This window comes from Salvelinus fontinalis, chromosome 4 (assembly GCF_029448725.1).
Source record: "Salvelinus fontinalis isolate EN_2023a chromosome 4, ASM2944872v1, whole genome shotgun sequence".
In the NCBI taxonomy this organism is placed as follows: Eukaryota; Metazoa; Chordata; class Actinopteri; order Salmoniformes; family Salmonidae; genus Salvelinus; species Salvelinus fontinalis.
Window position 1 is genome coordinate 34,161,495 of NC_074668.1, and position 24,286 is coordinate 34,185,780.

The following is a 24,286-nucleotide window of genomic DNA, read 5'->3' on the forward strand; positions in this document are numbered from 1 at the left end:
AAGTTGTAGGAACGTCAGTATTTGGTTTCCCATTTGTCCTGGGAACAAAGCCATACGTTTCCTGACCGGTAAAACGTAACCTTTTTATTTTAAATTTTGCCTGTTCTGGGAACGTAAATTTTTTAGGTTGCAGGGAGATTCTGAGAATGTTTTACTATGATTCCTTGAAAGTTTTTCATGGGAGGTTTTATTAAAGTTCTGTGAATGGAAATTAATTAAATAACGTTCACAGAACATGTTTCAATAAGACTTAATAACACTGCTAGCTTAGTTTAACTGTTTTGAAATCCAAGCACAGATAGAACACATAGGATTTCAATTGCTTAGGCATTAATCATGCAAACACATTCCTTTTTTATTGTGGCATAGCATCAGTGAGAATCGAACCTATGATCTTCTGTTTTCTATCTCTAGAATTATACAACTGTGCCACCAGGATGAAGCTAGCATTCCATGTTTTTATTTTTTACTCATACAAAGCGTTCATTTTAGTCTATTCAAACAGACCCCAACAAGCACTCTTTAAGAACACACTTAAATATATATATTTCACTAGGCAAGCCACTTAACAAGATAGAGGATAGACAGAGTTTTGTTTATATTGAGAACAGAATGTATGTTTTTAAATAACATTATTCTAACGTTCTCTGAACATTACTAAAGTTTTCAATGGAAAGTTGTCTTAATGTTCTCAGAACAATTTGGGAAGATTACTTTAAATAGAACCTTGAGGAAACCTGTAGGAAACGTTATTCTAAAGTATTGAAATTCCCACAGAAGAATGTTGTTTCTTAAACGTTCTCATAACAATGTGAGAACGAGACAAAATAAAACCATGTGGAAACCTGTAGGAGACGTTATGCTGAAGACCTGAAATTCCCACAGGACAACGTTGTTTCTTAATGTTCTCTGAACGATTTGAGAACATTCCCAATGTGAAACGGGTTGGAGAAAATTCCTAGAACATTACAAATATTGAAATGAAATGTAACCATGTTTAAACATTTAGGAAACCTTCTGTTAAAGTAAGGAAATACCAAGAAAATTCCTTAAATGTGCTGAAAATGTTCCAAAGCCAAGCAACCATCCTGCACCATTCCCAGAAAGTTGTGGGAAGGTTGTAGGCAATGCAAAATAACCATAGGAAAACCACACTCTCACCTAGCTCTAAGAAACATATTGTTCTCAGAACATTATATGCTAGCAGGGAGGCTACCTAGTGACAGTGGGGAATTTGCCTACCATGTCTTCATTCCCTACACATGTGTTTGTATTTGTTTAATGTGTGCTATTTATTCTAATCTGAACCACTTGATCTTGAATATATAAAGAGTCTTCAATACTCTGTGGAATGTTACTGCTTCCTTCTCACTCTTGATTGGCCTACCCTCAGTAGAAATGCTCTTCGAGAGACAGATTTTTTTCCATGGCCAGCAACGCTTCTCAATACGTACTGAATATGTGTTGAATTGTTCAATGTCCCCATGCATGCCGGACAGTTCGATACTTTCTGCCATTCCTGTGGGGTTTTTTGACAGTATTATATTGAGGAATTTACATGCATATCAGCATAGCTAGCCTATAGCAGGGGTGCGTGGGTATTATTTTGGGGTTAAAAAACACTCCAGGGCACGGAAACCGAGCCCAGGTCACTCTTGAACATCTACAACTGTAAACAAAGTATGTAGAAATTATAATGGACCTAAAAGTTTTCAAATAACTTCCCTTTTTCTGGGCCGCAAATTGATTTTGACAAACAAATCATTCCGGAAACAAATCTGTGCGGCCCACAGCTGAAATTTGAAATCCCAATGTGGCCCTCGAGACAAAATGATTGCCCATCCCTGCCCTATAGCCTACTGGCCTATGTTGCAGGAACCTAAGGAGCCTAGAATTGACCCTTTCAATGTAAATAGCCTGCCACTCGAAGTTGTGCTCCTGATGGGAAATAGTCCATAGGCCTTTTTTTCCTTTGTATACTATCCTATATCATATTTTATGTTACATTTTAGTAGTTTAGCAAAGCAACTTACAGTAGTGAATGCATACATTTATATGTAATATTGTTGTCCACTATCCACATTTGAAATTGTCTATATTTACGCATGCATAGCCTATTTGATTTTGGGTGTAGTTTTGAAAAATATGTTTACTTGTGTATGTTGAGTATATTCAACACGCGTGGGCCTACGTACTATGCCCATAATAAACTTAAATTATGTCCCTTCAATACCGCCTCAGCACTCCGTTATTTAATCTCCAGTGGATAAAGTACACTGGCCACCAGAGGACGCTGCCAAAATACGTGTAGACCTGTCGTAGATGTCTCTGTCCTGAGCCTGGACTCGCTCTCTCAATGTGCCATCCTGTGTGTTAACTGCACTGACACAACTTCAAGATAAAGATAGAATTGGGCTATATGATAGTCCTAAACATTTATAAAATAGGCCTAATATAAAAGGGCTTTGAATAAAGATACGCCTCCACATAGCCTAATTCAAAGGGTTTAAGGGTCAGCATGCCACCAAAATGTTGTGAGTGTCTAACCCCTGGAAATGTTGCAAATTCCATGATTACGTAGACAACGCACGCTGTGCGACCGCAACTTGCTCCAGGTAACACTCCATTATCTAAATCGGCACTATCTGTCCTAATGTCTGGACGTAAACCTTTGAGAAAAAGATTAGGTTAACATCTTAGTTTAGATTCAGATTATGACCAGTTTAGTTCACAACGTTCAGATGTCTAGGCTACTCAGCTCACTGAGTTCAGACATTTAGGCTGCACATGTGCAGTAATACATTACACATAATCATTTTAAAGTAGACAAAAATCAGATTGAACATTTATTTTCATTAATTGTTAATGGAACAGTTTGCGATCTGTATGCTTCTGGACTGTATGCTTCCTATATTGAAACCGATAGCCTATATGATGCGTGACACCGTTGGGTATTGCGCGCACTACACAATCATGGAGAGATCACAAAGAGATACATTGTAGATCACATTTTGTTTTTGGTCTATTGGTGTCATTACAAGTGTAGCCTATAATATACAATCAGTCAGCAACTTTTACACAGCCCTATTGTTTTATCAAATGTCCTCACCATGGGGACAGTATTTGACATAATGCACATCATTGGCAGTGATTGTTTATATTTTGTCCTCTGACCATGAACCTCTCCAGACGCACGTGAAGTGTGTGGCTTTTACCTAGTTCGAACTGCACATAACGAGTTGTGATTTTAGACATTGATCACGTTTCCAACAACATGTTTATTTTTTTCTAGTTCATCGACAGAGACTCATGCATTTTATTCTGAGACAGGAAAGGCTTTGTCGAAGACTACATTAATGTGCGTAATCGTTGAATAGCCTAGCGTAGGAGGGCTGTCATTTCACCATTAGGACAATTTTCAGATGTTATTTGATAGAATAGAATAACTTTATTTCAATGTTTGTATTTAGATGTGCATGCATAACTTTAAAGATAATGCTTGGTCTAAAATATGTTGGTGCTATGTGTTTGAAATTAGTTAAATAGTGTCCAGCAATGCATTTCTAAATAGCATGATATATAGTCTATTTAACTTTGATATTTTGCAATGGGCTATTTTACTGTGAGTTGTCCATCCAGACAGCGATATTACGGTTCATACGGATCATTGATTCATTTATTGTCAGCAAAAATGTCTGTGAATATACTTGTTATACTGCATATCCTTGCAAATGTCATGTTGACGACGATTTAAACCTGCCTGATCCGGCTTAGAGTCGGATCAGGCAGGTTTGAGTTGTCAACATGACATTTGCTGCGGCTGAGCAGATTCCACTCGTGGATATGTCACAGTCGAACCTGCCGCTTTTGGTAGTGCGGTGCAGTCAAAATAGTTGCGACTCTTTTGGCAATGCCGATGGTGTGGATCCCTGCAACAAGCCAGAGCAAAGGACACAGTGTAAAAATTGTCTGCATGCAACATTTATCTATAGACTGACTGACTGACCAACATTTTGACCCCATGATTAAATTATTAGTGGAGTAGTCAATAACGTGCGTAAAATGTCAATACAACTAAAGCAAGGGACATAAAAGCAAGATACACAACCGTGTATTTCCTTTTTGTATTGGGTATTCTCCTACTATAGGGAGTGGAAATAAGTCGAGTATAGCGTTGTTTCCATTATACAAATTCTGAGCATCATAATTTGAGCATCTGTTTGGTCTATTACATACTGAAGACCTGGCATGATGTAAGTTCAGGTGCCCATTTAAGAGTTATGATACAGTTCCTATAGGCCCAGCAACTCTAAATATAATCTATCTTAATATGCAGGACAGTTACAAAATAAATACATTTCCAAAGATATATGTTTCATTATAATAAAGCCCTATTTTGCTGAAAATTTGAGGTCAAGATGATCAATATTAGTTAATGAAATTGACCACATCACCTTGGTATCTTAAATCAATACATTTGACAGAAATACTACAATATATAATTTTGCCTTATACTTAGGCCTACTTATTAGAGGAAAAGGGGGTCAAATTCCTTATTCGGTGGCATAAGGTCTTACATCCCCACCTGTCTAGTCTAAAGGAATTCGGGGTGTTGTGACAGCGGAGGAGTGCCCAATGGTGATTGGTTGCAGAGGGAGGTCGTTGCTGCCTAGCCCTCTACTGTAGGTATAAATCCACCTACTAGTTCTCATCAGGGAAAACTCTACTGGAACTGTCTAGTGTCCCACTGTACCTGACTTTGGAGAAGTTAGCATTTTACTCTAAAACAGAAGTCTACTAAGGTAAAGTAAAACGTTTTGAAAATGATTCTTGCTTTGAATGTCTTGGTCTTAAAACCTGAAACAGATGTGCTTGTTTGAATGATTCATATTTTCTGTTTATAGGGTCAGTGATTTTATACATTGTAAGTGCATTGAAAGAAAATTATGATAATACAGAAGTAATTTGTAGTAAGAAATAGTAATGTAATTAATTATGCTATTATAAGCACCTGTCTGGTTGTTATAAGACACATTTACCACCGGTTGTTTTTCAGTATTCATCCCTAAGTTTGTATTATGTCTTAGATAGATTGGCAGTCTACTCCCTTGCTTGCTTGTATATAGGTTGATGTTTATCTTCTTTCTGGAGTGCTAATATAGTGATATTGAACTCAACCTTTAATGAGGGTGATGTTCATTGATATGGAGCTCTTCCTCTAATGCTTGTATCCACTGCTGATCATTGTGAATAAACACTAAGTGCACAGTTATATATATTTTTTTTGAGGGGGGGGTTATCCATTGTTTTTAGTAAGGTATACAATTATTGAAATGTATTGAATTAATTGTGTGTACGTATTCATTGTTCACACTTGGAACAGAGATTAATTCCCCAACTTGTCTGTTCTCAGATAGAGAAATGAAGAACCCACAGGAGAGCGCTCTTCACGTGGCCACCCCATTGAGGGAGAGCCTTGCCCTAACCAAAGTGGCAGGCACCTCTGTCTATCTGAAGCTTGACTCATCCCAGCCCACAGGATCCTTCAAAATCAGGGGCATTGGACACCTTTGCAAGACAGTGAGTGAATCACCCATATCTACAGCTTAGGCTCATGAGTTAGGAGAGGGAAAGGATGTGGGTGGAGGGAGGGTGTGCTTGTGATAAGATTGGGTGATGGTGTTACATAATAGGTTGTGCTAGTACGCAGCAAATCAGTAGTGGGTTGGGGGTGTGGATGGTGAGGGGGATTGTGTGTATATATATATAGCATGTTCCCAGTAGGACCAGTCCAGACCAGTTTGAGGTCAGTCCAGGTCTGAACACCGGGTTATCATGGTAATGCAGGGGGGGGGTAGTATTTTTTAATGTGGGGTCCTTGAGCTCTTCTTGTAAAGGGGAACAGAACTGTGAGTCATGTCATGTGCTCATTGTTGTCTTTCAGTGGGCCAAGCGAGGCTGCGAGAGATTCGTCTGCTGTTCAGGTGAGCAACCGATCACAGCCTTACCTTGAAATCACCATTAAATGTTTTATCACAACACAAGAAGCGTAACATTATTTCAGAATTCCATAAGCTTATGGGCTCTTTCAGACAAGCACTCTCTGTATAGTATCCATTTTCCTAAAGTGGCCGATGTCATTGCTCCATCACAGGAGGAAATGCTGGTATGGCGGCTGCCTACTCTGCCCGTAAGCTTGGTGTACCTGCCACCATCGTCGTGCCCAGTGTCACCCCCAAACCAACAGTGGAGAGGCTGAGGGACGAGGGCGCCAATGTGGTGATTCATGGCAAGGCGCTGAATGAGAGCATTGAATATGGACAACAGCTTGTGGCCAACAACCCTGGATGGATCTTCATCTCTCCCTTTGATGACCCTCTCATCTGGTAAGTGACAGATGCCATATTCAATACACTTCTGCAACATCAGTGTTGCTCTATTCTCTGTGTGTGTAATCTTAGTCATAGTAAGAGTGTTTTCCATGAAATTATGAGGAAAGCTGATTAGCAGAATGGAGCAGGATATCTTATCATGCAATTTTGTGCTGGTGTTAACAAGAGGAGGGATTCAGATCATTTAATCCGACAAGGTTACTGAACCCTTTTTGGCAGACAGATATTTCTGGTTTATTTCACAGCCAAACACTAATTATACACCTCAGCTGAATACACTTTATTGTTATCAGCAGCATTATAATGGAACCTGCAGCCTATGTCTTTTCATGAACAATTTACAACGTAGATCAGTTTGAAAGATAGCTAGTGTTCCATTCCAGCCAGCATAGAACGCTGTATACAAAGCAGATTCTAAGGACTGTTTTGCTATGCGTCATGACATGCTTTGTGAATGAAAACTGAAAACTCACTTTTTCAATGTCTTTTCAATGTGTGTGTAGGGAGGGCCATATGTCTCTGGTGAAGGAGCTGGAGTCCGAGCTGCAGGAGAAGCCTGGTGCGATGGTGTTGTCTGTTGGCGGTGGAGGCCTCATGAACGGGGTTGTTGAAGGACTGCGCCGTGCCGGCTGGAACGATGTTCCAGTCATAGCTATGGAAACTGTGGGGGCACACAGTCTCAATGCTGCTATGAAGGCTGGGAAGTTGATTACTCTGCCTGAGATCACAAGGTAAGAGTCACCCTCACACTGAGAGACCAGAGTCACTGAAACATTACAGCCAAACAGTCATATTTTAGCACAAAAAGGCGATCCCTGTGCACAACAACAATTCTATCATTTTCATCTCCACAGCATTGCCACCACGTTGGGCCTGACAAGAGTATCTGCACAGACCCTGAAACTTGCTGGTGAACACACAGTTTACTCCGAGCTGGTCACAGACCAGGAGGCTGTCAAAGCTGTCGAGCGCTTTGTTGGTGAGTATAACATAACGTAGGCTACAGCTGTGTAGAGGGTCATATGATTACTATACCTAGACGTGCCCACAAGCCTCTCTGACACTAAATTCCTCTTTCTCCCTCCTCCTCCAGATGACGAGAAGGTCCTGGTGGAGCCTGCGTGTGGTGCTGCCCTGGCAGCTGTGTACTGTGACATCATCCCCAGACTGCAGAAGGAGGGCAAGCTGGCGCGGGACCTGGGACCTGTGGTGATCGTGGTGTGTGGAGGCAACAACATCAGCATGAAACAGCTCCAGAAACTGAAGAAGCAGCTGGGCATGTCATCTAGCTAGACAGACAGACATGTTTGTGTCCTGCTTATCCTTTCTCCATCACTCCATTCCTCTATTAACCCGATCCTTCCAGTTGCAGCTCCCCTACTCCATTGGGTACTACCAATAAGGGCATTCGAACAGGTTCATGAACTCCATGGGGCCAAATCATTCCAGACAGTGTGCAGTATAGGCCTACTCTTGAACTCCTGAAAGGGGCTGACTGACTGAAGGATTAACTGACTATGGATTCATCAATAGCCTAATGCTAAGGTAGATACGTATTGATAGGCATACAGATAATCTACTACTCTGGCAGTAGTAGTCTTTGAATTGAATAACCTAGATCCACAGGCAGCTGGTGGCACCTTAACTGGGGAGGACGGTTTCATAGTAATGGCTGGAACGGAATCAATGGAATGGTATCGAACACAAAACACATGGTTTCTATGTGCTTGATAACATTCCATTGACTCCATTCCAGCCATTATTATGAACCGTCCACCCCTCAGCATCCTCCTGTGCCTAGATCCCTCCAACTCAAATCTGAACCTCGAAGCCAGTTCCACTGCTTTTTAAAAATTATTATTCCCCTCTAATCAGGGATTGATTTAGACCTGGGACACCAGGTGGGTGCAATGAATTATCCGGTATAACTGAAAGCCAGCAGTAGTCCAGACCTCGTAGGTTAAGAGTTGAATACCCCTGACCTAGATGATTAACTTCTTGGGTTAAAGATAACCAAGTAGAGTTGTATTGTTCTTTGTATTTAGCATGTTTTATGTTCATGCAAAATATACCTTTGGATGTATTTTCTTCTCCCTCTTTTGTACTGTATGAGTGATATTTAAAAATAAATTATATTTATTTTTTCCTGAATATCCTGTCTGGAACACCTTTTCTTATAATCGGTTATAATTAGATGCATTTTTAATTGGCCAGTCATATGGTTCACTGCAGGTCAGGGGATCAATCCTAAAGATGATATATAGAAGCACTCAGCATTTGAAGGTTTGACATATCACCAACCTATCCATGACCACCACTGTGAAGACAAGTGGCTTTTTAAACCGGTTATCGTTGCTATACCAAAATAACACCATACCATGCCAGATTGACTTTGCTAATAACCATGGCAGGTAAAATTGAATTACAGTGTAATTACATTCAATCTTATAAAGAGAAATCTGGTGATATCTGGTCACAACCAGTTCTGGTATGACATAACAAAAGCGTCTAGTAAGAAGGCATGTTACACTGCAAAACTATTTTGACAAGTCTAGCTTAAAAGTAAGGATAATCAATATTATCTTATTGATCAGCTTGACAAGTCAGGATTTGGTTCAGGTGTCTTCTAAGATCCCTACATTTTCAGGGTCATAAAACCCTTATAAATGACCAGCTTGAATGGAGAGTTCTCCTGCCCTTGATAAGCCAAATTTATCGAAATAGTGTAGTCTGCCCATTGAATATACAGTTGAAGTCGGAAGTCTACATACACCTTAGCCAAATACATTTAAACTCAGTTTCACACAATTCCTGACATTTAATCCTAGTAAAAATTCCCTGTCTTAGGTCAGTTAGGATCACCACTTTATTTTAAGAATGTAAAATGTCAGAATAATAGTAGAGAGAATTATTTATTTGTTCAATCACATTCCCAGGGGGTTTAGAAGTTTACATACACTCATTTACTATTTGGTAGCATTGCCTTGAAATGTTTGACCCAAGTTAAACAATTTAGGGTAGCCTTCCACAAGCTTCCCACAATAAGTTGGGTGAATTTTGGACCATTCCTCCTGACAGAGCTGGTGTAACTGAGTCAGGTTTGTAGGCCTCCTTGCTCGCAAGCACTTTTTCAGTTCTGCCCAGACATTTTCTATAGGATTGAGGTCAGGGCTTTGTGATGGCCACTCCAATACCTTGACTTTGTTGTCCTTAAGCCATTTTGACACAACTTTGGAAGTATGCTTGGGGTAATTGTCCATTTGGAAGACCCATTTGCGACCAAGCTTTAACTTCCTGACTGATGTCTTGAGATGTTGCTTCAATATATCCACATAATTTTCCTGCCTCATGATGCCATCTATTTCGTGAAGTGCACCAGTCCTTCCTGCAGCAAAGCACCCCCACAACATGATGCTGCCACCCCCGTGCTTCACGGTTGGGATGGTATTCTTCGGCTTGCAAGCTCCCCCCTTTTTCCTCCAAAGATAACGATGGTCATTATGGCCAAACAGTTCTTATTTTTGTTTCATCAGACCAGAGGACATTTCTACAAAAAGTACTACCTTTTTTATGACGGTTTTGGAGCGACTTCTTGGAGTGGCTTCTTCCATGCTGAGCGGCCTTTCAGGTTATGTCGATATAGGAACCGTACCCGTTTCCTCCAGCATCTTCACAAGGTCCTTTGCTGCTGTTCTGGGATTGATTTGCACTTTTCACACTAAAGTACGTTCATCTCTAGGAGACAGAATGCGTCTCCTTCCTGAGCGGTATGACGGCTGTGTGGTCCCATGGTGTTTCTACTTGCGTACTATTGTTTGTACAGATGAACGTGGTACCTTCAGGCGTTTGGAAATTGCTCCCAAGGCTGAACCAGACATGTGGTCTCCAATTTTTTTCTGAGGTCTTGGCTGATTTCTTTTGATTTTCCCATGATGTCAAGCAAAGAGGCACTGAGTTTGAAGGTAGACCTTAAAATACATCCACAGGTACACCTCCAATTGGCTTCTAAAGCCATGAAATCATTTTCTGTAATTTTCCAAGCTGTTTAAAGGCACAGTCAACTTAGTGTTTGTAAACTTCTGACCAACTGGAATTGTGTGAGTTAGTTATAAGTAGAATAATCTGTCTGTAAACAATTGTTGGAAAAATTATTTGTATCATGCACAAAGTTGATGTCCTAACCGACTTGTCAAAACTATAGTTTGTTAACAAGAACTTTGTGGAGTGGTTGAAAAACGAGTTTTAATGACTCCAACCTAAGTGTATGTAAACTTCCGACTTCAACTGTACATACAGCTTTAGGCTATTTGTCAAATATTAAAACAGTTTCCATAATATTGATGTTAATAAATAATTAGTGTTGGCATCATTATGGAGGCTTTAGTCACCCAAAATCAGACATAATTTTAGTTGTATACCGGCCAGGGGGCCCTGAACTCTGGCTATGCAAAATAAAATATCCACCCCATGGCAAAATGTGTAGAACTGCAGGAAATTTACTTTAAAACGCCTGTAACCAAATCTCGCTTAGGGACCCAAAAAGGTTCAAGCCGGCCCTGTTCTCCAGACAGACCATATCATTTACAATTGATAATTTCAGGTGGTAAGTGTGACAAGGTCTGTTCTACAATTTATTCTGCTATCTACAATACAACTTATATAACTTGGTTATATAACACAAAAGGTGTTCCAGCCTGATAACACAGCATCCTTGGGCCATAACTAAAGCCTATAAATTATTTGAAAATGATATCCTGTATAACTAATCTGTGACATTAGTGATGAACTGGGAAGCTCCAAACACCTGTGCTGTCATCTGTTGCACAATGATGTCAAATGTTCAGTTGGGTGTGGATGGTTACACTTAGTGAGAATGTGCTTTGGCCAGGTCAGTACGCACCTTGTTGCTCCTCTAATCCTATGTGTCCCTGCCTGAGATGACGGAATACGCTAGAAGTCAAACTTTTTCCCCCTCCCTCATCCAATTGGCCGGTCATCGAGGGCTGTGACCCAGTTCTTTTTCTTCATTGGCTGGCAGGTCGTTAAAAAGGAGGCAGCAGGCCTTGGGTCTTGAGGTGATCAGCCAGCTGTGAAAGAGGCCCTCTGACGAAAAGCTTCCTTCCCCCTTTCAAATGACCCAAACCACCTTAAGAGTCCCAGCACAAAACATTCTCAGAATTCCTAACATGCAGCCCAAGATACACGCAGTCTGGGCTTTATATAGCATGCAACAGGGCACAATGTGTAGCGTACCAAAGGGTGAAGTGGGGGTGACAGTTGTCAGACAGGCACAGATCCAGCTGGAACTGGCCTGGCACTTGCTGCTCTGAAAAGGTGTCTGGTTTATATAGCAGGATGGGGTGATGTAACACGTGTTGGAGTTGGGACTAGCTAGGGCCCTTAGATTAAACATACAGCAGAAGGATGGCAATAAGGAAGCAGAGTAGCCAGCTTCATCTGTCATGGTCAGCACCCAGTCTTTCACACAATGGTCTGTGGGGACATAAGATAACCAGATCCTTTATCTTTCAAAACCCTTTCGGTAAACGCTTGAGGTTTTGTTGATATGTGAAGAAAAGCATCACAATTTATCTGACAGGCTATTCTTTGGCAAACACACATCTGAGCAAAGAATGGCAGATTAAGTGGGTTTACACTGTGATTAAATGCCAGTGTGAATGTGGCTGGGTGAAAAACACTCAAATAGAAGAAATTATAATATATAACATACTGACAAACCTGTTGACCTCCTTGGGAACGTCCACCATGGCTCTCCACTTCAACCCTTTCAGTGCGAGGGCTTTTGCCTCTTGCCAGGATATTCTCTTTCCTTCTGGGTTGTAGTCCAGCGCCTGTCTTATGTTTGATTTTTCCTGTGTGTGTCCTGACAAGAGCAATAAGTCAACAAAACATGCTTACATCAAGACATGTTTTATTGTGACACAGAAATCTCAAACTCCATATTATCCTCTACCTCTGTATAGTCCATTTTAAAGATCTGTGTTATGTTTGATGTGCAGAGGTAAGACAGTAAAAGTTAATTTAATGCAACCATAAATAATTGTAATAAATATCAAGTAAATGTACAGAACACATTTTCTTATCTCAACACCTCTTTGTATGAATGTCCTTTGTAATGGTCTGTTCTACTCCTCCAAAAGAGGTAGGAATAGAAGGAGCGTCCTTGTTAGCAGCAATTTACCCTTTAAAAGAACAAAACCAAAACTAAATTGGCAAGCAATCCAAACATCCATCTCAAATATTTTGCGGTAACTGTCGTGTTCTTCAGGTCCCATCCAAGTCAAATGGCTGTTTTACTCACACAAGAAAACATGTTTCACCATGGAGTAGAAGAGAACGAGTGATAGAATCCATCTGAGTTACAAGACATCAGGGCCGGACTACTGCATTTGGGGCCCCGGGGGAACCGACGTCCCCAAAAACATAATGCATTTCAACACATTAAGCCATGGTGCAGAGAAAAATGTGCAGTTTTATAATGATATTCTACACATTTTGTCATGAGGCTAAGATGTTTTTTTGCAGTGTTAAAGCAAATTTCCTGCAATTCTACACTTTTTGCCAAGGGGCTAAGATAAGATTTTCACGTTTTAAAGCAAATTTCCTGCAATTCTACACATTTTGCTATCATATGCTATTTATTTTTTTGGGGGGGGGGGGGGTTGCCCTGCGTGCCCGTTCGGTAATCCGGCCCTACAAGACATTAAAGGTGATACATTACTGGTAATTTCAAAATCTGTAAAAAATAAAAACCCAACAAACTGGATATCCAATAAAGAATATCCTAGTTAGCTCATTTTTAAATAATATTTTTTCCCTGGAAGAATAGTGCAGAACAAAACAAACAAAACAAAAAATCATTGGTGAAGTGATGCAGCAATTCAAAAAAACTGCCATCAAATATAACGTAGAAGTATATTTACATTTTTTCTTTACACAGCTAAACATTTTGGTTATGGGTAAAATAAAACAAAAAACCCAACAGAAATCCTGCTCATTCATCACAGGAAATCTATAAAAAGGCAAAATGAAAGTGAATTCAACCCCCTGGTGTGTGTATTGTGTGTTGGGCAGGGGGATTCGGCACACATTCAGTAGCAGTAGCACACAAGCAGCTCAGGAGAACATCTCTCTCTCATTTCACAAAGCAACACAGGTTTTGCAACCTGAAATGCAAGTATAGGAGAACTGGCAACACAGAAGGCCAAATCTGGCAACCAGGTAGAGCTTTAGTCTGGTAGTCCAGCTTCAGTGTGCGTGACCTTACCCTTCTGCCACAGCTACTAGGATACCTTAAACTCAAAACTGCAACTTAATAGATTAAAATGACTTTTTACATGACTTATATACCCTCTTAATAGACTTGAATAAAATATATTCACCGTATAATATAGGCAGATAGCTAGTTTTGTCCTTTAGCAGTCCAACTTTACAGGCAGTAACTATATAATGTCCTATACAGCGCTTGTCAACGTTTTGAATGCAGAGAGCTGAACTGGTAATAAATAGGCAGCATCATAGTAGTCCACTTAATATCTAAAATGAACTCTATCTCAAACATCAAACAATACTCAACTCTTGCTTCCAGAGGAATATTTGGGGTTCCCTTTTCACACTGAGCCTCCCTCTCCCCTTTTTGAGGAGGTGCTGCTTGTGGTAAAGGCATGCCTTAGAAAGATAGTCCCCTCTGGTAGTGAGTGGGAGGGGAACTGTAAGGACCTCTGAAAGAGAGGGAGGAGAGGAAGAATAAAGAAAAGTGAGGAGAAATAAGGTGGAAGAGATTAACTTCCCCAATAAAGAAAAATGGTATGTGCCCTGTCACAGCTCCCTCCCACTCAGTGTAGTGATCAAAGAGTTACCTCAATGTCACTCCAAAACTCAGTGCAACCAGAAGAGACATGAACATCAGTGTCAAGGCAAGTGGGGCTGAACTCCCCTACATCAGGTCTGAAAACATGAGTCAAAACACACTCCTGAAAGGCTCAACCTGATTACAATGTTATTGAAATGAAGCGCTGGTACAAAGCCAAACATAAAACAAGCCAAGAAAGGAAAAGCTTCAGTGTGTTCTTGGTAAAGCAGGTTGGCCTTCTGTTCTGTGGGTAGTCCCAGCTCTTCAGGAGAGGGCGGAGGTAAAGGTGGGCGGGGGATGGAGCGGTGAACGGGTGGGGCCGTATGGGTAAGAAATAGTAGGGTTGGTGTTGAAGCGGCATCATATGGAGGAGGTGGTGTACTCCATCAGGTCCCTTTAGCCGCTGAGAGGGTCTTCACGGTAGTGGACGGCATAGCGCAGCTTCTCCAGCATCACATCCAGGGAGCTGTACTGGGGCAGCTTCACCATAAACATACAGGTCTCCACCCGGATGTAGCGAGAGTCTGGCGAACCTGGCAACCACACAAATAGGTAAACATACTGTAGGAAGAAAAAGCAGCTTAACACATTAAAGGAGCAACATGTAATATTTTAGGCCTAAATTGTATTTCTTCATGGATTTTGCAGGTGGAAATGTCACATGTATAATATAACCTTTAAAAAATGTATCATCTCAAGTGCACTTCTACCATGTTTAAATTAATCTGCGGAGAGTATTATGTACAGTCTAGAAAGTTATTTTCAATCAATCCCATGTTCTCCATGTCAATAATGGCCCGTACCTCTAATCTTTCATTTTTCATTCAACCTTTACTTAACTAAGCAAGTCAGTTAAGAACAAATTCTTATTTACAATGACAGCCTACCCTGGCCAAACCCTCCGCTAACCCGGAAAATACATGTGCTTTAATCTAAATGTGCAGTTCATACTGCTGTAATTGGAGGCTGACATGGGTATAAAATGTTTTTGGGAGTCTAGTGTCCAAAATGTGGGATAAAAAGTCCTTTGAGAAGTTCCAAAAATCTTCATTGGAGCCTGATAAACTACAAGCCAATAAACAGTTCCCTTATTTGAAGGCTATATAGTAGGCCTAATACACACAGCAGAGGTGTGAGGTATTTCGTTTTAAGAAAACTGCTCTATCTTCTCCCCATAGAACAACCCCAACTAATTTCCAGACATAATAAATCCAGGAAGGGTAAACATAGCAAACAAAATGTTCAATAATTCCAAGGTTTGAAGACAACAAGCAGATAGCAACACGAGTGACTTTGACTTGTATCTCTCTATGACACACACACACCACACACTGACTTTTCCCGGCACTTACCTGCTGCCCCGTCCGAAGGGGCAATCTTCATGGGGTAGGGGGGTACGTGGGCGGTGTCCGGGCCCCCATCCTTACAGGGGCAGGTAAAGGGGATGCGCTCCTGGTTGCAGGCAAACTTGATGAACTTGCAGAGCTCCTCCTGGGTGAACATCTCCAGGGCCGTCCAGAAGAACTCAATGTGCTGGTCTGTCTCCATCAGACCTACCTGGTACATGGTGTGGGCCTACGGAGGGAGAGATAACAGGGGTTCAGGCAAAAGAGGGACAATGATGAGACTCTCCTAGGTAAAGACATTCACTATTACTGCCCTCCAAAAACATAGTGATTTCTTCTCATTACTCTATACCGAGACCAGGTTAAACATATACACTGCTCAAAAAAATAAAGGGAACACTTAAACAACACAATGTAACTCCAAGTCAATCACACTTCTGTGAAATCAAACTGTCCACTTAGGAAGCAACACTGATTGACAATAAATTTCACATGCTGTTGTGCAAATGGAATAGACAAAAGGTGGAAATTATAGGCAATTAGTAAGACACCCCCAAAAAAGGAATGGTTCTGGAGGTGGTGACCACACACCACTTCTCAGTTCCTATGCTTCCTGGCTGATGTTTTGGTCACTTTTGAATGCTGGCGGTGCTTTCACTCTAGTGGTAGCATGAGACGGAGTCTACAACCCACACAAGTGGCTCAGGTAGTGCAGTTCATCCAGGATGGCACATCAATGCGAGCTGTGGCAAAAAGGTTTGCTGTGTCTGTCAGCGTAGTGTCCAGAGCATGGAGGCGCTACCAGGAGACAGGCCAGTACATCAGGAGACGTGGAGGAGGCCGTAGGAGGGCAACAACCCAGCAGCAGGACCGCTACCTCCGCCTTTGTGCAAGGAGGTTCACTGCCAGCGCCCTGCAAAATGACCTCCAGCAGGCCACAAATGTGCATGTGTCAGCATATGGTCTCACAAGGGGTCTGAGGATCTCATCTCGGTACCTAATGGCAGTCAGGCTACCTCTGGCGAGCACATGGAGGGCTGTGCGGCCCCACAAAGAAATGCCACCCCACACCATGACTGACCCACCGCCAAACCGGTCATGCTGGAGGATGTTGCAGGCAGCAGAACGTTCTCCACGGTGTCTCCAGACTCTGTCACATGTGCTCATGTACTCAGTGTGAACCTGCTTTCATCTGTGAAGAGCACAGGGCACCAGTTGCGAATTTGCCAATCTTGGTCTTCTCTGGCAAATGCCAAACGTCCTGCACGGTGTTGGGCTGTAAGCACAACCCTCACCTGTGGACGTCGGGCCCTCATACCACCCTCATGGAGTCTGTTTCTGACCGTTTGAGCAGACACATGCACATTTGTGGCCTGCTGGAGGTCATTTTGCAGGGCTCTGGCAGTGCACCTCCTTGCACAAAGGCGGAGGTAGCGGTCCTGCTGCTGGGTTGTTGCCCTCCTACGGCCTCCTCCACGTCTCCTGATGTACTGGCCTGTCTCCTGGTAGCGCCTCCATGCTCTGGACACTACGCTGACAGACACAGCAAACCTTTTTGCCACAGCTCGCATTGATGTGCCATCCTGGATGAGCTGCACTACCTGAGCCACTTGTGTGGGTTGTAGACTCCGTCTCATGATACCACTAGAGTGAAAGCACCGCCAGCATTCAAAAGTGACCAAAACATCAGCCAGGAAGCATAGGAACTGAGAAGTGGTGTGTGGTCACCACCTGCAGAACCATTCCTTTTTTGGGGGTGTCTTAATAATTGCCTATAATTTCCACCTATTGTCTATTCCATTTGCACAAGAGCATGTGAAATGTATTGTCAATCAGTGTTGCTTCCTAAGTGGACAGTTTGATTTCACAGAAGTGTGATTGACTTGGAGTTACATTGTGTTGTTTAAGTGTTCCCTTTATTTTTTTGAGCAGTGTATATAAAAAAAAATACATTGTAGCACTGGTGCTCCTAACTTAGAGAAGTTAGGAGCACCACAAAATGTAGGAGCACCAGAAAAGTTCATTTTGTAATTGATTGAGATATAGCCGACGTTGGGCCTATATGAATCCTGCTTACTTTAAAAGCACATCTCCTGAGGAAAATATACATTTTCCTTTCTTTCTGTGCCACCAAAAGTTTGCATATACTTGTAAAAGTTACCAGCGCTGCACGATATGGGCAAAAAATATAACAGATTTTTTTAAACCAAATATTGCGATTTGATTTGCGATATAGATCAAAACACTTGGGTGAACTGTTGAAATCATAGAAATAGAATGCTTATTCTAATTCTATGGTTGGTGTTGTTTGGCATGACAACAAACAAAAAAAACAGATAGGAGGGTAGGGTAGGAACCAAAGTGTTGGTCAGTGTTTCCCAGGGGGCTCTAAACACATTTGAATAGATTTTGCATTTATACAAACATTTTAGAATAATCTATCAGATTCAGAACATGCCGTTGCAGAAACACACTGATCTACACCACCACCGGTAGCAACCTGTATTAGAGCTAACATTTGCTTTGCACTAGCTAGTACATTTATCTAAATGGCATATTAGCTAGCCAAAAGCTAGTTAGCAATAAGCATTTGCGATTAGTATTATTTTAGGCACATGCCAACTTCCTTAGACTAACAGAGATAGAGAAAACATGTGGATTCATATTTAGAAGCAATGTGCAAAGCAGCATCATTCTTGTTTTGGAAGAATATATTGATTGCATGAATTGAAAACATGTTGAGAAAACAAACAGTACGGAGTAACTGTGCTGCCTGCTTGACTGCCATGGGGCGGGGCTCGGGTGTGTGGCCCGGGAACTGGAAGCAAGCAGCCGTGGGAGGCAGCCTGTCTTTATTGAGAAGTTTAGAGAAGAGTGTTGTGGCCAAATATTGTTTACGCATTGAATTTTTGGGGGACTCTAAGTCGCACTGGCGTCCAAAATAAAACTACAGGTCGCACAGAAAAATATTTAGTCGCATATGCAACCAAATTGGTCACACTTTAGAGCCCTGGCTGTGACTATTACTTCTTACTGGTGGATAAGGATGAGGACAGTGGAGTATTGATTGGAGCGTCCTAGGGTTTCAGAAGGGGTGTGTACAGTAGGTTTGAGGTGGCAGATGTATGCATCAGCTACCTTGAGGAACTCCAGGTTGATGTAGGGCAGGCCACAGGTTCGTAGCTCCACCTCCAGGGGGCTGAGCATGGTGAGGAGCTGCAGGGGGATGATGGAGCCCAGGCCCGCTCGCACCGCTGTCATACACTCCACATTCTGAAGCTCCTGCAGACGCAGGCCCCGCAATGCCCGCGCATACACATCCTTATTCTCCCAGCTACACACACACACACACACACACACACACACACACACACACACACACACACACACAGTGTAGAAGGATAGAGGGGTTAAACAGAGATAACACATTCTGTCAAAGTCAGAAAGTACTCTAGACTACATGAGCAAAATTATTTTTAGAGAAGAACTGATGGGTAAAGGGAATCACAGTACATCAACAGAGACCCATATGAACTGAACAAGTCCCCTGGCCATAGAGGGAGAATATCCCTGTACCTGACACTGAGGTTGTCTCCCCCTTGGCACAGCTCCACCTCCTCTCCGGTCATGGTGATGTAGGTGAAGGTGCAGCAGGGCCGGCTGGGGGAGTCGGGGCTTTCTCCTGAGTGGTGCTGGGACGAGATCTCTACACACAGGGCCTCCAGATCCTCCTCCTCACTCACCTGGGGGGCAGAGGGCAAGGGTTGTGTAGAGGTCAATGGAACACTGAACATGGGAACAAGGGGGAACAGTGGAATGGAGAAACTACAGTCTGGATGTGAACTGCAGAAAGCAGTGACCGTTGGGACTGTATAGAGTTACAGTAGAAAGGGATTGGTCAATAGGCTAGATACTTGCTGAACCATGGAAAACCTGCTTCACCAGTTCTGATTAGTTGTTTCTGGTCAGAGCTTTCAAAATCACCCGTCCTTTTTCCAGAAAGAGGAGTCACTACATTACACTGCCCATATGACTGTCTATATGACGACTGTCTCTTACACTCTCAATCTTCTTGACGTAGTTGTATGTGAGCAGATCGGCCTCCTGCAGGTCCTGCTCTGGGTCCAGGGGCTCACCAACCAGGCCCTTCCAGAAGGAGCCCAGCAGGTCCAGGGGCAGGGGCACGTCTGCCCGGATGGCGATGCCCAACAGCTGGCCAAAGAAGTGCAGCAGCTGCTCCTCCGCATAGCTGATCGGACAGGGCGTCAGAATATACTTCCCCTTTGGAAAAAAACGGCACAAAAGCACCACAATCAAGTTAGACCCTTCTAGCCTATCAGTAATGCAGTGATCATTGCCCATGCAGTGCTCAACTGGTTTGCAATCTAGACATGATTCATACTCCTAGTATATACTGTGGGGAGCAGGATTAATACAAATGTACACAAACTATTTGGACATTGTTTTCTTCCTGGTGTTAAAATGGTGCTGCAACCAGGGCATACTGAGGGAGAAGGCAGATAGGCGTGTCACTGTACAGTACCTTGTTGCGGTTGGCTGCTACACTGGGGCAGGGGAGCAGCAGGGAGAGGGCAGAGCTCTGGAGTTCCTTACACACTTGCCACAGGAAATGACGGAAGGAACCGCCTGGAGAGACACAGAGGTGAGGGGTCAACAGACAGTGTTTCACCTGCAGTCTGATCGAACACAAGAGTTAATTCCAAGCGGACAAAGTTAGGGGAAGAAGGTTAATACTAACTGGTGCCGTGGACCTCCTCTCCAGTGAAGCGGATGTTGAAGGCATATGTGGGGTCTCCTCCGCTGGCCAGCTTCACACACAGCTGGGACGAGGGCACACAGGCCAGCTGGCGTGCTGCCTGGCAGAAGTAGGTGTTCTCTGACGAAGGGATCTCTCCTGGAGAAACACACACACCATCAACACTCAAAGTAGAGAGCATAATGTGAATGAACGTAAAACAGGACTCTGTGCTTGGCCTATGAGCTCACCTCCTACAATCTCCAGAGGGTCCAGTGTGATCTCGGGGGCAGCGTGGTCTGCAGTCCGCTGTACTGTGGCGTTCAGCACCTGGTTCATCACTATCACTTTGGTATCATAGAACACCAGTCCTGCATAGAGATAGGGTGGAGGTAGAATGGGTGGAAGGTCAGCAAGCTTTAATCCAGATCATATTAGATATTGAAGGTTTCAACAAACACGAAATTCTGAGATCCGACTCAGGACCGGGTCCTAAATTCTGAATTTTGTCTCGTATTTGGTCTGATACAATTACCATGAGCCTTGGGTATGTGCAATTCAAATTGATTTAACAACTGGACCCAATTGGCCCTGTACTCTGTTAATTTAGTGTTTGTGTGATGAGAAATGCCTTATTATCGGTGTCAGCCAATTGTAATTCAATAAAACGTATAGCTTATGCCCAGCTGAAACTGGTTCCGAATGCTCACCTCATGTGTGCCTACTGCTAGGGGGGATAGAAAGAAGAGTAAAAGGGGCCTTGGCCTAGGCTACTGTTGATTTCCAAGTGCTTTTTCATTGATGTAAAACCAAAGTTGGAGAAGAAAGAGTAGAGTGAAAAGAAACCGACAAGGGGAATGTCCTCGGGACGTTTTGATATTGTAGTGGACAAAGATGAGAAGAATATTGACGCAGCCAAATGTACTGTGCACAACTCACAATTCAGGTTCGATGCAATTTTCTACCTTTCATTTATCTATTTTCGTACTTATTATAAATTGTTTAGTCATTATTATTATCATCATCACCATTGTAAACCATTATTATTATAATTATTATTATAGGCCTATTTAATCATCTAAACCAGTTCTTTAAATAGCCTACGCAAAAAGTGTTTTGTTTCATTTTGTTGAGACATTTTCGTTGGCTAAATCATGTTCTGTCTTTTTCATTTTGTGCTTTGTATTTAGTTTAAGGTTAAAAGTAGGCCTGTTGTAAAATAAATAGTATTAGCCTATTGCTGTCATTTGTTGGGTAGGCCTACAGTAAGCAATCGCCGTTGTTGGTTATAGCCGCAATTTAGGCCTAGCCTGTTAACTTTTTTGAAGGTTTTATTCTGTTGAGAATTTTTTGGGACAAATTAAGTTCCAGTTGTAATGTGTTTGCCGCAATATAATAGAATTACCAGTAGGCCCACTATGCTACTCGGATTCAAACCATGAAAAGGAAAAACCAAAAGATGCAAAACTTAATTGAATGCCACAATATAATAACCTGTTTGTACTTACCCTATAAACAATGACTTGACTTACTTTTGGTATTACCCTATTAAAGTTAAGACCCTTGGTGAAGGTTTGGTGTGCTATGGCTATCATTAGGCTTAGCTACTGCAGGCCTGTGAAGGCAATGCTTGCGCAACGGCACTCCAACTGACTCTGACAGTTGAACTTGAGCTGAGGAAGGCCTACCAGAGTTACTCCTTTAATCTAACAAGATAATGCTTATCTTTGGATCCCTTGACGTTTTCCACATTTTGTTAAGTTATAGCCTTATTCTAAAATTGACTAAATCGTTTCCCCCCCTCATCAATCTACACAGAATACCCCATAATGACAAAGCAAAAACAGGTTTAGAAATGTTTGCTAATTTATTACAAATAAAAAACAGAAATATCACATTTACATAACTATTCAGACCCTTTACTGTTGAAGCACCTTTAGCAGCGATTATAGCCTCAAGTCTTCTTGGGTATGACACTACAAGCTTGGCACACCTGTCCCAAAGCCACTCCTGCCTCGTCTTGGCTGTGCGCTTAGGGTCGTTGTCCTGTTGAAGGTGAAACTTCAGTCCCAGTCTGAGCGCTCTGGAGGAGGTTTTCATTAAGAATCTCTGTACTTTGCTTCGTTCATCTTTGCCTCGATCCTGACTACTCTCCTAGTCCCTGCTGCTGAAAACCATCCCCTTAGCATGATGCTGCCATCACCATGTTTCATGGACTGAGAGTCTTTAGGTGCCTTTTGGCAAACAAAAGCGGGCTTTCATGTGCCTTTTACTGAAGAGTGGCTTCCGTCTGGCCTACTATACCATAAAGGCTTGATTGGTGGAGTGCTGCAGAGATTGATGTCCTTCTGGAAGGTTCTCCCATCTCCACAGAGGAACTCTAGAGCTCTGCCAGAGTGACCATTGGGTTCTTGGTCACCTCTCTGATCAAGGCCCTTCTCCCTCGATTGCTCAGTTTGGCCAGGCGACCAGCTCTAGGAAGAGCCTTGGTGGTTCCAAACTTCTTCCATTTAAGAACGATGGAGGCCACTGTGTTCTTGAAAACCTTCAATGCTACAGAAATGTTTTGGTACCCTTCCCCGGATCTGTGCCTCGACACAATCCTGTCTTGGAGCTCTACGGACTATTCCTTTGACCTCATGGCTTGGTTTTTGCTCTGACATGCACTGTCAACTGTGGGACCTTATATAGACAGGTGTGTGCCTTTCCAAATCATGTCCAATCAATTGAAATAACCACAGGTGGATTCCAAGTTGTAGAAACATCTCAAAGATGATAAATGGAAACAGGATGCACCTGAGCTCAATTCCAAGTCTCATTGCAAAGGGTCTGAATACTTACGTAAATAAGGTATTTCATTTTGAGTATTTTTTTTGCATACAATTGAAACCTGTTTTCGCTTTGTCATTATGGGGCATTGTGTGTAGATTAATGAGGATGAAAAATGTTATTTAGTCCATTTTAGAGTAAGTCTAACGTAACAAAATGTGGAAAAACTCAAGGGGTCTAAATACTTTCTGAAGACACTGTATGCATAGCAGTAGTAGCATATCTGACAAGTATAAAGAAATCTGTCGATGTCGGGAACATAGCGCTGGCATATCTCCAGCTGTATTTCAGTCGCTCTAGGGCTATGCGTAAGCATGTCTCCCTTAACCCTCGCGAAAATCTAACATAAAAAAATACCCATCAAAATCTGTCTGTTTAAGCTAGAGAATTGTTATTTTTTGCATGGGCCTGCGTCTCAATAAACCGATATCGCCCTTCCGCATCTGCGGTGAAAGGTGGCTGAGCAACTGTAGAGCGGTATTTGTCAGACTTTGAGACATCTACGAAAATCGGTCTTCTCACAAAATCGTATGTAGCGTCCAAACAGTTTGGCCTACAAACTATTGAAAGTTTGGATTGAAAAACGAGACTCTCACAAACAAAATTGTATTCTCTAGGACGCCCACAAGCCTCGTCTGAAGGTCCCCAGTACCAGTTTAATGTAATTATGGAAGTATATAAGGAGATAGTTTAGAGCCTAAAATATGGGGATATTTCTCTTAGATATATGGCAGACACTAAACTTCCTTTAGATTTTTTGGGGGGACTATCTGTTGTAGTTAATCTGTTATTCAATGTGTTTATGTTAGCTAATAGCAGTAATGCCAAATTCAATGTTTCATCCAATTATTTTTTTTAAATATTTTTTTTTAGACCTTAAGGGGTCTTAAAATTCTAAATGAAATAGTCAAATAATCCTTGGTATGACCATCTCAAAACAATTCCATGTTAGCTTAGACCCCCTCTCCCGGCTTAGACACTAGAGGGTTAATATTTTTTTTTTTTTAATATTAATACCATATAGTCGACAGTTATAATGCATGCAATGCCCTGATGCATTTAGTGGTCAGATCTGAACAATTATTGTTTA

The 24,286-nt window shown here is 42.1% G+C and overlaps 2 protein-coding genes across 5 annotated transcripts in view; one reads left to right on the plus strand and one right to left on the minus strand.

Moving 5' to 3' along the window:
- The first annotated feature begins 5,421 nt into the window (after positions 1-5,421).
- LOC129852781 (L-serine dehydratase/L-threonine deaminase-like) lies at positions 5,422-8,487 on the plus strand. Its single transcript, XM_055918438.1, has 6 exons — positions 5,422-5,580; positions 5,945-5,984; positions 6,155-6,386; positions 6,896-7,123; positions 7,247-7,371; positions 7,486-8,487. The coding sequence occupies exons 1-6, from the start codon at positions 5,422-5,424 to the stop codon at positions 7,683-7,685; spliced, it is 984 nt and encodes a 327-aa protein (XP_055774413.1). The 3' UTR covers positions 7,686-8,487.
- A 3,820-nt stretch (positions 8,488-12,307) lies between these two features.
- LOC129853589 (probable E3 ubiquitin-protein ligase HECTD4) overlaps positions 12,308-24,286 on the minus strand; it is a 66,872-nt gene continuing 54,893 nt past the window's right edge. For all 4 annotated transcript variants that reach the window (XM_055919783.1, XM_055919781.1, XM_055919782.1 and 1 more), the window contains exons 68-75: positions 20,619-20,738; positions 20,371-20,526; positions 20,155-20,258; positions 19,671-19,892; positions 19,188-19,354; positions 18,750-18,945; positions 15,618-15,840; positions 12,308-14,798 (exon numbers count right to left, since the gene is read on the minus strand). In XM_055919783.1, the coding sequence (XP_055775758.1) occupies positions 14,662-14,798; positions 15,618-15,840; positions 18,750-18,945; positions 19,188-19,354; positions 19,671-19,892; positions 20,155-20,258; positions 20,371-20,526; positions 20,619-20,738 (1,325 nt within the window). In that variant the 3' untranslated portion in view covers positions 12,308-14,661. The remainder of the gene's footprint in view (positions 14,799-15,617; positions 15,841-18,749; positions 18,946-19,187; positions 19,355-19,670; positions 19,893-20,154; positions 20,259-20,370; positions 20,527-20,618; positions 20,739-24,286) is intronic.

Excerpts from the sequence above, each read along its gene's own strand:
- LOC129852781 (XM_055918438.1), top strand. The coding sequence starts at position 5,422 with ATGAAGAACCCACAGGAGAGCGCTCTTCACGTGGCCACCCCATTGAGG. Across the intron at positions 5,581-5,944 it reads TTGGACACCTTTGCAAGACA|TGGGCCAAGCGAGGCTGCGA; the intron begins GTGAGTGAATCA and ends GTTGTCTTTCAG. Across the intron at positions 6,387-6,895 it reads TTTGATGACCCTCTCATCTG|GGAGGGCCATATGTCTCTGG; the intron begins GTAAGTGACAGA and ends ATGTGTGTGTAG.